Source organism: Buteo buteo, chromosome 31 (genome assembly GCF_964188355.1).
Source record: "Buteo buteo chromosome 31, bButBut1.hap1.1, whole genome shotgun sequence".
Classification (NCBI taxonomy): Eukaryota; Metazoa; Chordata; class Aves; order Accipitriformes; family Accipitridae; genus Buteo; species Buteo buteo.
In genome coordinates, this window is record NC_134201.1 from 1,090,200 (window position 1) to 1,102,126 (window position 11,927).

Consider the following 11,927-nt stretch of genomic DNA (forward strand, 5'->3'; position numbering starts at 1 on the left):
TACCCATCCCATGCAGGTAGGGAGGCCAGGTCAACCCCACCGGTGCCAGCAGGGAGGCCAGGTCTACCCTGCCCTCTCGGGTAGGGAGACCATGTCTACACCACCAGCACCTGTAGGGAGGCCAGATCTACCCCGCCTTTACCAGTAGGGAGGACTGGTCTAACCCGCCCTTGTGGATAGTGAGACCAGGTCTACCCCACTGGAGCCATTAGGGAGGCTTGGTCTACACCACCCGCGTGGTTAGAGAGGCCAGGTTACCTGTACGCATGGATAGGGAGGCCAGGTCTACCCCACCAGCGCCAGTCGAGAGGCCTGGACTAGCTTGCCTGTGCAGTTTGGGAGGCCATGTCTACCCCGCCCACGCATTTAGGAAGGCCTGGTTTACCCAGCCCTGTCTGGTAGGCAGGCCTGGTTAACCCCACCCACGTGGGTTGGGAGGCCAGGTCTACCCCACCTGCTTGGGTAGAGACACCATGTCTATCCCATCGTCGCCACTAGGGAGGCCATGTTTACCCCACCCGCAAAGTTATGTATGCCTCATCTACCCCGCCTGCATGCATAGGGAGGCCAGGTCTATGCCACCCAATCAGGTAGGGAGACCAGGTCTACCCTGCCCACTTGGGTAGGGAAACCATGTCTACCCACTGGCGCCTATAAGGAGGCCGTGCCTACCCCACCCGCATGGCTAGGGAGGCCTGCTCTACCCCACCAGGGCAGGTAGGGAGGCCAGGTCTACCACGCTCTTGCCGGTAGGGAGACATGGTCTAGGCTCCCCACTCGGCTAGGGAGGCCAGGTCTACCTGACCCGCACGGGTAGGGAGGCCTGGTCTACCCCACTGGCACCAGGTCTACCCCGCCCACGCGCTTAGGGAGGGCTGGTATAGCCGTCACTTGCAAGAAGGGAGGCCAGTTCTACCCCACCGCATGGTTGGGGAAGTCAGGTCTACCCTGCATGCACAATTAGGGAGGCTTGCTGTACTGCATTGGCGCCAGCAGGGAGGCCAGGTGTACTCTGCTCTTGCCAGGAGGGAGGCCTGGTCTACCAGGTCCGCTCATCTAGGGAGGCCAGGTCTACCCCAGCAGCACTGGTCGGGAGTCCTGGTCTACCCCACCCTCGAGGCAAGAGAGGCCTGGTCTACCCAGACCTTGCCAGTAGGGAGGCCTGGGTGTAGCCCGCCCACTATGGTAGGGAGGCCAGTCCTACCGTGACATTGCTGGTAGGCTAGCCAGGTCTACCCCACCCACACAGTTAGGGAGGCCAGGTCTACCCCACCGGCGCCGGTAGGGAGGTCTAGTCTGCCATACCTGGTCAGCTAGGGAGGCAAGGTCTACTGTGCCCTTGCCGGTAGGGACGCCAGGTCTACCCAACTGTGCGGTCAAGAAGTCCTGGTGTACCCAACCAACGTCCCTACGGAGGCCAGTTCTACCCTGCCTACGCAGTTAGGGAGGCCATGTCTACCCCACCGGTGCCATTAGGGAGGCCAGGTCTACCCCGCCTTTGCAGGTAGGGAGGCGTGGTCTACCCTGCCCACGTGGGTAAGGAGGCCAGGTCTACCCTGCCTGCTCGGTTAGGGTGGTCAGGTCTACTTATCTGTTGCTGGTAGGGAGGAGAGGTTTACTTCACCTGAGTGGTTAGGTATGCCTGGTCTACCCCGCCTGTGGGTAAGAAGGCCACGTCAACCCCTCCAGCACTGGTAGCGAGGCCAGGTCTACCCCACCCATGCGGTTAGGGAGGCCAGGTCTACCCTGCCCACGGGGATAGGGAGCCCAGGTCTACCCCACCGGTGCTGGTAGGGAGGCAAGGTCTACACCACTGGCGCCGGTAGGGAGGCCAAGTCTACCCTGTTCGCACGGTTAGGGAGGCCTGGTCTATTCCATCGGTGCCATTATGGAGGCCAGGAGTACCCCGCCAGCCCGGTAAGGGAGGCCAGGTCTACACTGCCCATGCAGTTAGGGTGGCCAGGTCTACCCCGCCCTTGCTGGTAGGGAGGCCTGGACTACCCCGTCTGTGCCGGTAGGCAAGCAGGATCTATCAGGTCCGCGTGTTTAGGGAGGCCAGGTCTACCCCACCTGAGCAGGTAGGGAGGCCAGGTCTACCCAGTCTGCGCAGTTAGGGAGGCCTGGTCTACTCCAATGGTGCCATTAGGGAGGCCAGGTCTACCTCGCCCTTTTACAGTAGGAACTCCTGGTCGACCCTGCCCGCTCGGTTAGTTAGGCCAGGTCTAAAGAGCCCTCTCCCGTCGGGAAGCCAGGTCTACCCCGCCTTTGCCGGTAGGGAGGCCAGGTCTAGTCTACCCAAGCAGTTAGGTTGGCCAGGTCTATCCCACCTGCACGGATAGGGAGGCCAGATCTACCCCACTGTAGCTGGTCAGGAGGCCAGATCTATCCCGCCCACACGGTTAGGGAGGGAGGTCTACCTCACTGGCGTTGGTTGGGAGGCCATGTCTACTCCACCTGTGAGGTTAGGGAGGATAGGTCTACCCCACCCAAGCGTACAGGGAGGCCAGGTCTACCGCGCCCTTGCCGTTAGGGCAGACTGGTTTACTCCGCCTGAGCGGTTAGCGAGGCCAGGTCTACCCCACCCGTGCGGTTAGCGAGGCCTGATCTACTCCATGTGCGCTGGTAGGGAGGCCATGTCTATCCCACCCGCGCGGTTAAGGAGGCCTGGTCTACTCCACCGGCGATGGTAGGGAGCCCAGGTCTACCCAGCTCACACAGGCAGGGAGGCCTGTTCTACCCCATTGGTGTTGGTCGGGAGGCCTGGTCTACCCTGCCCATTCAGTTAGGTTGGCCAGGTCTACCCGGCCCACCCGGATAGGGAGGCCAGGTCTACGCAGGCCTTGCCAGTAGGGAGGTCTACTCCCCCTCCCCCACTCTGCTAGGGAGTCCAGGTCTACCAAGCCCGCATAGATAGGGAGGCCAGGTCTACCCCACCGGTGACAGTCGGAAGGTGAAGTTAACCCCACCCATGCGGTTAGCGAGGCCAGGTCTACCCTGCCTGCGTGGTTAGGGAGACCAGGTCTACCCCACTGGCGCCGGGAGGGAGACCAGGTGTACCCTGTCCTTGCCAATAGGGAGACTTGTACTTGCTTGAGAAAGATGAGGGGAGACCTTATCGCTCTCTACAACTACCTGAAAGGGGGTTGTAGTGAGGTGGGTGTTGGTCTCTTCTGTCAGGTGGCTGGAGATAGGACAAGAGGAAATGGCCTCAAGTTGAGGCAAAGGAGATTTACGTTAGATATTAGGAAATGTTTTTTTACTGAGATGGTTGTCAAACTTTGGAAGGGGCTGCCCAGGGAAGTGGTTGAGTCACCATCCCTGGAGATAATAAAAAAGCGAGTGGAGAGGGTACTTCAAGACATGGTTTACTGGGCATGGTTAATGGTTGGACTCGAAGATCTTGAAGGTCTTTTCCAACCTAAATGATTCTATGATTCTATGACCTGCCAAGATGGGCATTGGGGACTCTTTGGAGAGGCTGAGGGACTTGGGCTTCTTCAGCCTGGTGAAGTGGAGGCTCAGGGCACTATGGTAGTAGAGTGCACCTGCCTGAAGGCTGGCTTCAGAGATGATGGAGCTTTTCTTGGTGAAGTGTGAAGAGAAGGAAACCTGCACAAAGTGCAGCTTGGAAGGTTCAGACTGGATGTGTTGAGAAAGAAATGTCACTCAGAGGGTAGCCTTGTGGTGCAAGAGGTCACCCAGAGAGAGCCCAGATCAGCCCATGGCGTTGTGTTTCAAGGAAAACCCAGCCAGGCTAGAGAGACATCAAAGAAGGAGTAGAAATGCTGTGGTGAGAGCTAGGTGGGAAAGCAAGATGGACATCAACAGCCTGAAGGGAAAGAGATAAGGCATGGGACAGGTTATGACAGCCTGCAGTAGAGATGGCCAAGTGCTCTGGCAAGGCTGAAAGGCAGAACAGGTCCAAGGTATTTCTTGTCTTGGCTTTGTCAGCTGCCTCTGCCTCTGAGGCGTACCAGGCAAAACTTGTTTTGAGGCTCTGGACATAGTTTCTTCCTCACCCCTGCTTGGGGAGGCTGGGAGGTGTTGCACAGTTTCCCTACACTTGGCATTGCTCACCCTCACATCCTGCTGACCCAGGAAGAGGCCTGAGCCATGCATGAGGGACAGGATCTGCCTTCCCAGGGCCTGGGGATCAGGGCTTGGCCTTTCTGCTGCATAAAACAAACCAAGGGTTTTCTCAGCATTACAGCCACCTGCACAGTGCTTTTGCCTACCTGCAATCACAGCCTCCAGTTTTCTGCTCTAACGAGTCCCTGGGGAGGCTTTGCCAGGAATGGCCCTCAGTGGGGCCCATTACTGCTTCAAGGTACTTTGCTTCTGACTTTGACTTCTTGAGAAGTTTCTTTCAGTCTGCTCTCAGTAGCTGAGATTCATGGACTCAGCCTCAAACACACCATGGGGCTCATTAAGATACAGTAAGCCCTAACGAGCCTTGTTTCTTCCTGCAATTTTCTTCAAGTCTTCAAGACTTGTACAGCTAATTAGAAAAATTTCATAGTGTAGTTAAGGAGGAAGATTTCAAAGTGCACCGATACCCATGATTTTTTTCTTTTAAAAGGTTGTTTGTCTTACTTTTTAATATAGAGAAGAGGTGATAGAAGCATTCTCCAAGTGATAATGATCCAGAGTGTCTGCTCTGGAGGTCTAGACAGGTAGGAAAAACAGTCCCTTGAGGTCTGAGACTGCATGGACACCCTTGCTCCTCACCTCTCAAACCTCAGCACTTCTGACATTGGCCACCTGGGGGCTTACATCTCTGTCCCTTGCCTCAGGCTTCTCCACTGATCTCTACAGCTGGAGGTTACAGCTCCATTGCACCATCTCCCCCCTGCTCTCCTTAGAGAGCTGGCTGCACACAGGCCCAGAAGAATTATTCCTATTTGCAAGCAAAGCAAAGAAAACCATGATGAAGTTTCATAAACAATAAGTCACACTTCTCAACCACATGTGAAGTACAAGCTGCCCCTAATGAGGCTGCCTTTCTACAAAGGATAGTCTTATGAGAAATGTTTGTGACAGACACTAAAAAGTTAGAGATAAACACAATTAAAGAATTGGCTAAAGAGGCAATTAGACTACTGGAAGACAGGCAAGCTCTTAGCTCCCTGAAGCTCAAAGCAGCTGCATAGGGGAGAGGTATCTTGATGAACAAAGAGTAAGGGAAGGAGAGAAGTGGAGCACCATGGAAAGGGCCTTTGCCCAGGCAGTCTGCAACTGAAAAGATGACTTTCAGAAATGGTCATTGTATCAGGACAGGTGTAACTATGTGAAAGACTAGAACAACTAAATACACTGTAGGACAGGCAGAATAGTGGCAACGAAGTTACAGGGGAAGATGGTTATTTCTTTGAATGTCCTCTTCAAAGTGTCATGAAATTGGTAGGGGTCTCTTGAGAGTGAACACAACCCAATATTGGGCCCATCTTCTAAGAGGCCAAAAGTGCAACCCAGGGAACCATAGGCTGTAGAAGGTCACTTTGATGAGGAACGTGCTGTTGAACGTGTACATTTCTGGGTACCTAAAAAAGGACAACATCGGCATGGACTTCCCAAGGGTAAAACAGGCCTCGCCAAGCTGATTGCCCTCATGATGAAGGAAGTGCATTTGTGCATGAGGGGAGCACAGTGGATGTTGTTTCCCTCCACTTCAGCAAGAATTTTGGCACGGTCTCCCTCAATATTCTTCTACTGAGGTTAGGACATTATGCTCTGGATGGATAGACAAAGAGATGGGCAAAACACCAGTTGGATGATGACGCTGAGAGCGCAGTGGTGAAGGGGCCGTACCCTACCTGGAGGCCAGTGGGACATATTGGGGCATTGTGGGGCTGCACAGGGGAGTCTCCTGGGCGCTGTGCATTTTAACACCTGTATCCATGACCCAGAGGAGGCAACTCTCACCACGTTTGTTGATGGCACTATATTGGGAGGACCAATTCTGTGCATTGGGATGCCATTCAGGGGAACCCTAGCAGGCAGAAGCACTGTCCTGTCAGGGACTTTGGGAGATATAAGAAAGACAAAGGCCAGAACCTGCGCCTGGGATAGACTAACAGCCTGCAGTGGTAGGGGAAGGAGACTGCCTGGTCAGAGAGCATCTCTGAGGAAACAGCCCTGGTGGTGCTGGGGGACAGAAGGCAAAACACTATCCAGCAGTGATCCACATGATTCAGGGCTACCTGGTAGCAGAGGTGGCCAGCAGTGTCCTGGAGTGTAGCAAGAAGAGCCTCTCCAAAAGAGTGAGGGAAATTACTGTGTCCCCTGCCCATCACTTGTCAAACCACCTGTACACTACTGTGTCCATTTCTGGGACCCTGGTTCAAGTGTCCTGGGTCTGGCTGGGGTGGGGTTCACCTCCTTCATAGCAGCCCCTATGGTGTTATGTTTTGCATTGGTGCCTGAACCAGTATTGGTAACACACCAGCGTTTTAGCTGTTGCTGAATAGTGTTTGCACAGCATCAAGGCCTTCTCTATTTCTCACTCTGCTCCCTCCCAGCGAGTAGGCTGGGGGTGGGTGAGAAGTTGGGGGGCAATGAGACACAGCCAGGCCAGCTGACCCCATCTGTCCAAAGGGATATTCCATACCATATGACGTCATGCTCAGCAATAAAATCTCGGGCAGAGGACGAAGAAGGTGGAGTTTCCTGTCGTTCAAGGTGTCTGTTGAAGGGAGACTGGCTGGGTGTCAGTCTGCTTGTGGGAGGTGGCAAGTGATTGCCTTTGCATTGCCTGTTGGGTTGGGTTTATATTTGTTTTAATCTTTTTTCTTTCACCTATTATCTGTTTTTGTCCCAACCCATCAGCTGCAAAACAACCCCATGCAGCAGCGTGGGTAGAGACGTGGCCGGCTAAGGAGTGCTCTGAGGAGAAGGGCCTGGCCAGCAGCATGATGCTGTATGAGGCAGTGGGCCTCCCATTTCAAAAGGAGAGTGGAGGAACTGCAGAAGGTCCGGAGGAGGTCTGCCAAGGTGGAGTGAAGGGCTTAAGGCACGAGCTGTGAGGACAGTCTGAGGCAACTGGGCCTCTCCAGCCTGCTGAAGGAGGCATGGGGCCACCTAACAAGAGCCTACAGCTACCTGGAGAGGTGGTGGAGCCAAGCTCTCTTCTGCAGTGGCCAATGATATGACAGAGGCAACAGCCACAAATTGCCTCTTGGGAGCTTTAAGCTGAGCCTGAGGAAAAATAAAATGGACTAGGAGGAATGTTGTTGTGATCTCCACCTGTGGAGGTCTTCTTTGCTCCTCAAAGTCACAGCCAGCCTGGAGGCTGGACTAGAGACTCCCCAACACTCTCTTGCCCACCAACCCTTCCAGGAGCCTGTGCCTTGCCACACGCTGTACAAGAAGAGATCGAGTTGGAGGCGAGGGTCTCTACATCATACGCTGATGAGACAATTCAGGGTGGAAGGGAGCTCAGGTGGCCTGTAGCCCAATGCCCAGCTCCAAGCAGGGCCATGTCTGAGGTCAGCCCAGGTTGCTCAGTAAATGTCAGCATCCACAGAGAGAGCTGACACATGAACCAGGCATCTAGGCCACCATTACAGAAATGGAGATGAGGCATTTGACCAGCTCCCTGAACACAGCTAGGGGTATGCCATGCCTCCTGAGATTCCTGGGAACACCAAACTTCTTGTCCACAGGACCGGGTTCCTTATGAAAGTTTCCTGGCATATCTGCAGACCAATTGGGTGCTTTAGGCTGCAAACAGAATTGAAAGAAAGCCTGTGACTGGGGTACTATCAGCTTGCTTGCTACAAGAGAGGGAGATGGAGGGATCTCAGAGCTGCCAGGTTCCTGCTGAAGATATAAGGCCTCTGAGATAGCAGCAGAAGATACCAGTTTTGAACTGGCATAGCCTTTAGATCATTTCACATGTGACGGTTCTACTCCCCAATTAAATCATTGGCACCTGGAAACCACCGTTGCTTTTCCTTCCTCTCCTCCCAAAACCTGACATTCTACTATGCAGAATACAACAGAAACTTTATTCCTTCTGAAAAGCATCCGGTGATTAGTTTTCTCAGAGCATCCTTGATCTCTTGGTTTCTCATGCTGTAGATGAGGGGGTTCACCGCTGGAGGCACCACCGAGTACAGAACTGCCACCAGCAGGTCCAGGTGTGGGGAGGAGATGGAGGGGGGCTTTAGGTAGGCAAATATGACAGTGCTTACAAACAAGGAGACAACAGCCAGGTGAGGGAGGCACGTGGAAAAGGCTTTGTGCCGTCCCTGCTCTGAAGGGAACCTCAGCACGGCCCTGAATATGTGCCCATAGGACAGCACAATGAAAACAAAACACCCAAAGACTAAACACACACTAACCACAAGTACCCCAACTTCCCTGAGGTAGGCATCTGAGCAGGCAAGCTTGAGGATCTGGGGGATTTCACAGAAGAACTGGTCCACAGCATTGCCTTGGCAGAGGGGTAGTGAAAATGTATTGGCAGTGTGCAGCACAGCATAGAGGAACCCACAGCCCCAGGCAGCTGCTGCCATGTGGACACAAGCTCTGCTGCCCAGGAGGGTCCCATAATGCAGGGGTTTGCAGATGGCAACATAGCGGTCATAGGCCATGAGAGTGAGAAGAAAATATTCTGCTGAGATCAAAAAGATTAACAGAAAGACCTGGGCAGCACATCCCAAGTAGGAGATGGCCCTGTTGTTCCAGAGGGAGGTGGCCATGGCTTTAGGGACAGTGGTGGAGATGGAGCCCAAGTCGAGGAGGGAGAGATTGAGGAGGAAGAAGTACATGGGTGTGTGGAGGTGGTGGTCGCAGGCTATAGTGGTGATGATGAGGCCATTTCCCAGGAGGGCAGCCAGGTAGATGCCCAGGAAGAGCCAGAAGTGCAAGAGCTGCAGCTCCCGTGTGTCTGCAAATGCCAGGAGGAGGAACTGGGTGATGAAGCTTCCATTGGACATTTTCATCCTGTGGGAATGTGTTGCTGTCAAAGTAGAAAAAAGACACTGAAGAGTCAGGGCATTATTCTCTGAGCAATATCAAAGCCATTTCCCATAGACCCTCCCACTCTCACACGCACAGACCCTTTTCCTTTTCTCGGAGACCTTCCTTCAGGTCTGTGGCTGGAGCCCTGCTTGGTGCTGGCTGAGTGTGCAATGAAGAGCAGGTCCTCTGCCCATGGGCTCTTGAAAAGTCAGCCCTGCTCTGCAGCAGTGGGTTCATGAGATCGGTGCAGGCAGGGGCCGGTCTGGTGTTTGACTTTGTCAGCTGAAACCGCTCCTGACGCAGAAGGGCTTGTGAGCATCTGCACTCCCAGTGCTAGGGAACCAGGAAGGTAAAAGAAGTTTGAGAGTTCCAGGGCTTTCTACAGCTACCCACACTGCCCCTGGGGAGTTTTGTTAGATCTCGGGAGCCTTCAGCATTTCTGCTTTACTCTGGGAGAACAGCGTGAGCCAGGCAAGTCAAGAGGATTGCCTGTGGCTTAGTGCGGAGAGAGGGGGAAAAGCTCTGCCCTTCTGTCTAGTTCCCACTTTCACTGTGCTTGCACTTTTCTGAGATGGAGGGTGATCACACTCCCATATTTTACCCTGAAAAGCCACCAGACATTGCTGAGAGCAGAGACACCCACTGAAGACCACCAAATGTCTGCCCCTTTCTCAAAGTCTCAGCACCCTGCTTCTAGCCAAGGACACACCAGGCTCATTTCACCAGCCCAAGAGCATGTCCTCATTCATAGCATCTCTGTGCTTCTCCATGGGGCATTCAGAAACACCAAGATGCTATGGGACAGATCTGCATCTTGGAGGGCAGCTCACAGCTTGGAAGGACATCCAAAGGAGATAGGACAGCCAAAGGTCACCCCAAGGAGTTAGCCAAGTGTCCTGATGATGGTATCTCAGGAAGGAAGAATCAGCTCATTTGCCAGGGAATGAAACAGGCTGCATTGCCCACAGACCCACAGCTTGGAGGAAAGCTTGGACACATGTAACCTTGTTCCCATGGACACACTTGCATGGCAGGACCCACAAGATCAATGTGTGACTCTGCAGCTGAAACTCCCATGCCCAGAGAGCCTGACAGCAAGAACAAGATAACAATAGCAATAACACAGACAAGTGGGGAAATAAGGAAAAACACAGGGATGGTCTGGCTCAGAGAGGCAAGGGGAGAAGCAGTGGGGCCCTCAGGAAAGAGTTACCCTTACCCAGCTGTGCATGCCACCTCCCAGACACCAGCACAGCCAGGCAGTTGTTCTCAGTCCCTGTGCTCTACTTCAGGAGGCTCCTATCAGACTTACTGATCACTCCAATTCACAGCTCAGGAGTCTCAGGGACTTGCTGAAGCAGGACAGCTCCTTTTCAATTTCTTCCCAAAATTCCCAAGACTATGAATGAGAAAACACAGACTCAGGAAAGCTCCTTAACTTTATAGCAATCCCTGCTTTGACCTTCCCCTTGAAAAGTGCCCTTGGAAATGTCCTGGGGGTGATCTGGAGCTGTGAGCTGCCCTGACCCACACAGCACCCTCTTGTCAGCAGAAGGACTCTGCCCTGCTGCAAGATGCTTCTTCCACCCACAGCTTCTCCCCACTCTGCTGTTGGAGTTCCCAGGCAGGCTGAGTCCTTACCCTGACCGGTGGCAGAGTCCCTGCCCCAGCACACAGCCCCCCACGGTGCAGGGACCCTGCTCAGAAGGACAGCCCTGGGCACCCCTGGCTGCACACCCACCTTCACACTCTGCAGCCATCCCCAGGTGAAGGCAGCTGACATGCCCTGTCCCTCTGAGGGTGCAGCAGGGAAGCTGTGCTCCAAAGCACGGCCTTTTTCTCTGCACTGCAGAAACTGTGAGAGTCCCTCTGATAGATTCCATAGGCTGTGGGGTGTGCCAGCTTTAGGAGCTCATTCCAGGAACCACAGCTGCATTGCCCTGCAGCCAGAGACTTACCCTGTCAAGGGCTGTGAAGATTTTTCTCCAGGTCAGCTCTCCTCTCTCCTCCCACCCCAGACTGCCTTTAACCTCCCTCTCCCTTCCCTCCTCTCCCCTCGGTGCCTGCAGGCAGTGCCCTCAGCCCTGCTGCGCTTTGCAGAGGAGCTGCTCCTGGGCAGAGCTGTCTCTCGGCAGTGCTGCCTGCTTGCCATGAGCTCCCTCCAGCCCAGGAGCCCAGCCCAGCTCAGCAGCACAGGAGCAGCCCAAGGCAGCCCTTTCTCTGCCCCCTCTGGGCTCCCTCCAGGTGTCCCTGGGGCTCCAGGGGAACCTGCTGGGAAACAGGCTGAGGCAATCAGTGACATTCCCTCCGTCAGCTGGGGAGAGCCACTTCTTTAATGAAATAAAATTTTCCACTCAAAGACAAAGTTACATCTACATGCCACCTTTCTTTCTTTCCAGAAATATAATCCTTCTCTCAGAGTTACTTCTAATGTACCACTTTTTTCGTGTTATTTTTTAGACAGAATACTCAGAGAGTGAAAGGCAGGGATCTCTTTACACCTACAGACAGAAGGCATCCATGGATCAGTGCTAACACTTCATCCTGCCTTTCTATTAATGGCATTTGAAGGAGACTCAGCTCCCTCCCATGCACACCACAAAGCCACAGGAGGTGGGAAATCCTCTTGCCTCTCTTCAGGTGGGCACAAAATAGACACCTGCATGTGAGATCCTTGTCTCAGCTCCAATCTGAGTTAATGGAGATGAAAAGCAGGAGTCAGGTGTTCAGATGCAAATACCTGTTGACATCTGAGTTGCCAGAGGTGGTCCAAGATACATGTAGGTAACTGCAAGATCTAATTGAGAAGTTCATAGAGACGGGGCAACATCTCAGGAATCATATATGAGCCTGGTGGGATATCCCTTTGGCCAAGTGACATGACAGCTTATGCCCAAATAAAGGCCAAAAGAACCTTTTCCTACTCTTTATCTCCATGGCACTTTATACACGTAGTTGTATGA

At 53.7% G+C, this 11,927-nt stretch overlaps 1 protein-coding gene across 1 annotated transcript; it reads right to left on the bottom strand.

Moving 5' to 3' along the window:
- Positions 1-7,982: 7,982 nt before the first annotated feature.
- On the bottom strand, positions 7,983-11,279 carry LOC142026113 (olfactory receptor 14A16-like). Its single transcript, XM_075018949.1, has 2 exons — positions 11,114-11,279; positions 7,983-8,962 (listed from the first exon to the last, which is right to left on the bottom strand). Exon 2 carries the CDS (start codon positions 8,943-8,945, stop codon positions 7,983-7,985), a length of 963 nt encoding a protein of 320 aa, XP_074875050.1. The 5' UTR covers positions 8,946-8,962; positions 11,114-11,279.
- Positions 11,280-11,927: the final 648 nt, after the last annotated feature.

Excerpts from the sequence above, each read along its gene's own strand:
- LOC142026113 (XM_075018949.1), bottom strand. The coding sequence starts at position 8,945 with ATGAAAATGTCCAATGGAAGCTTCATCACCCAGTTCCTCCTCCTGGCA.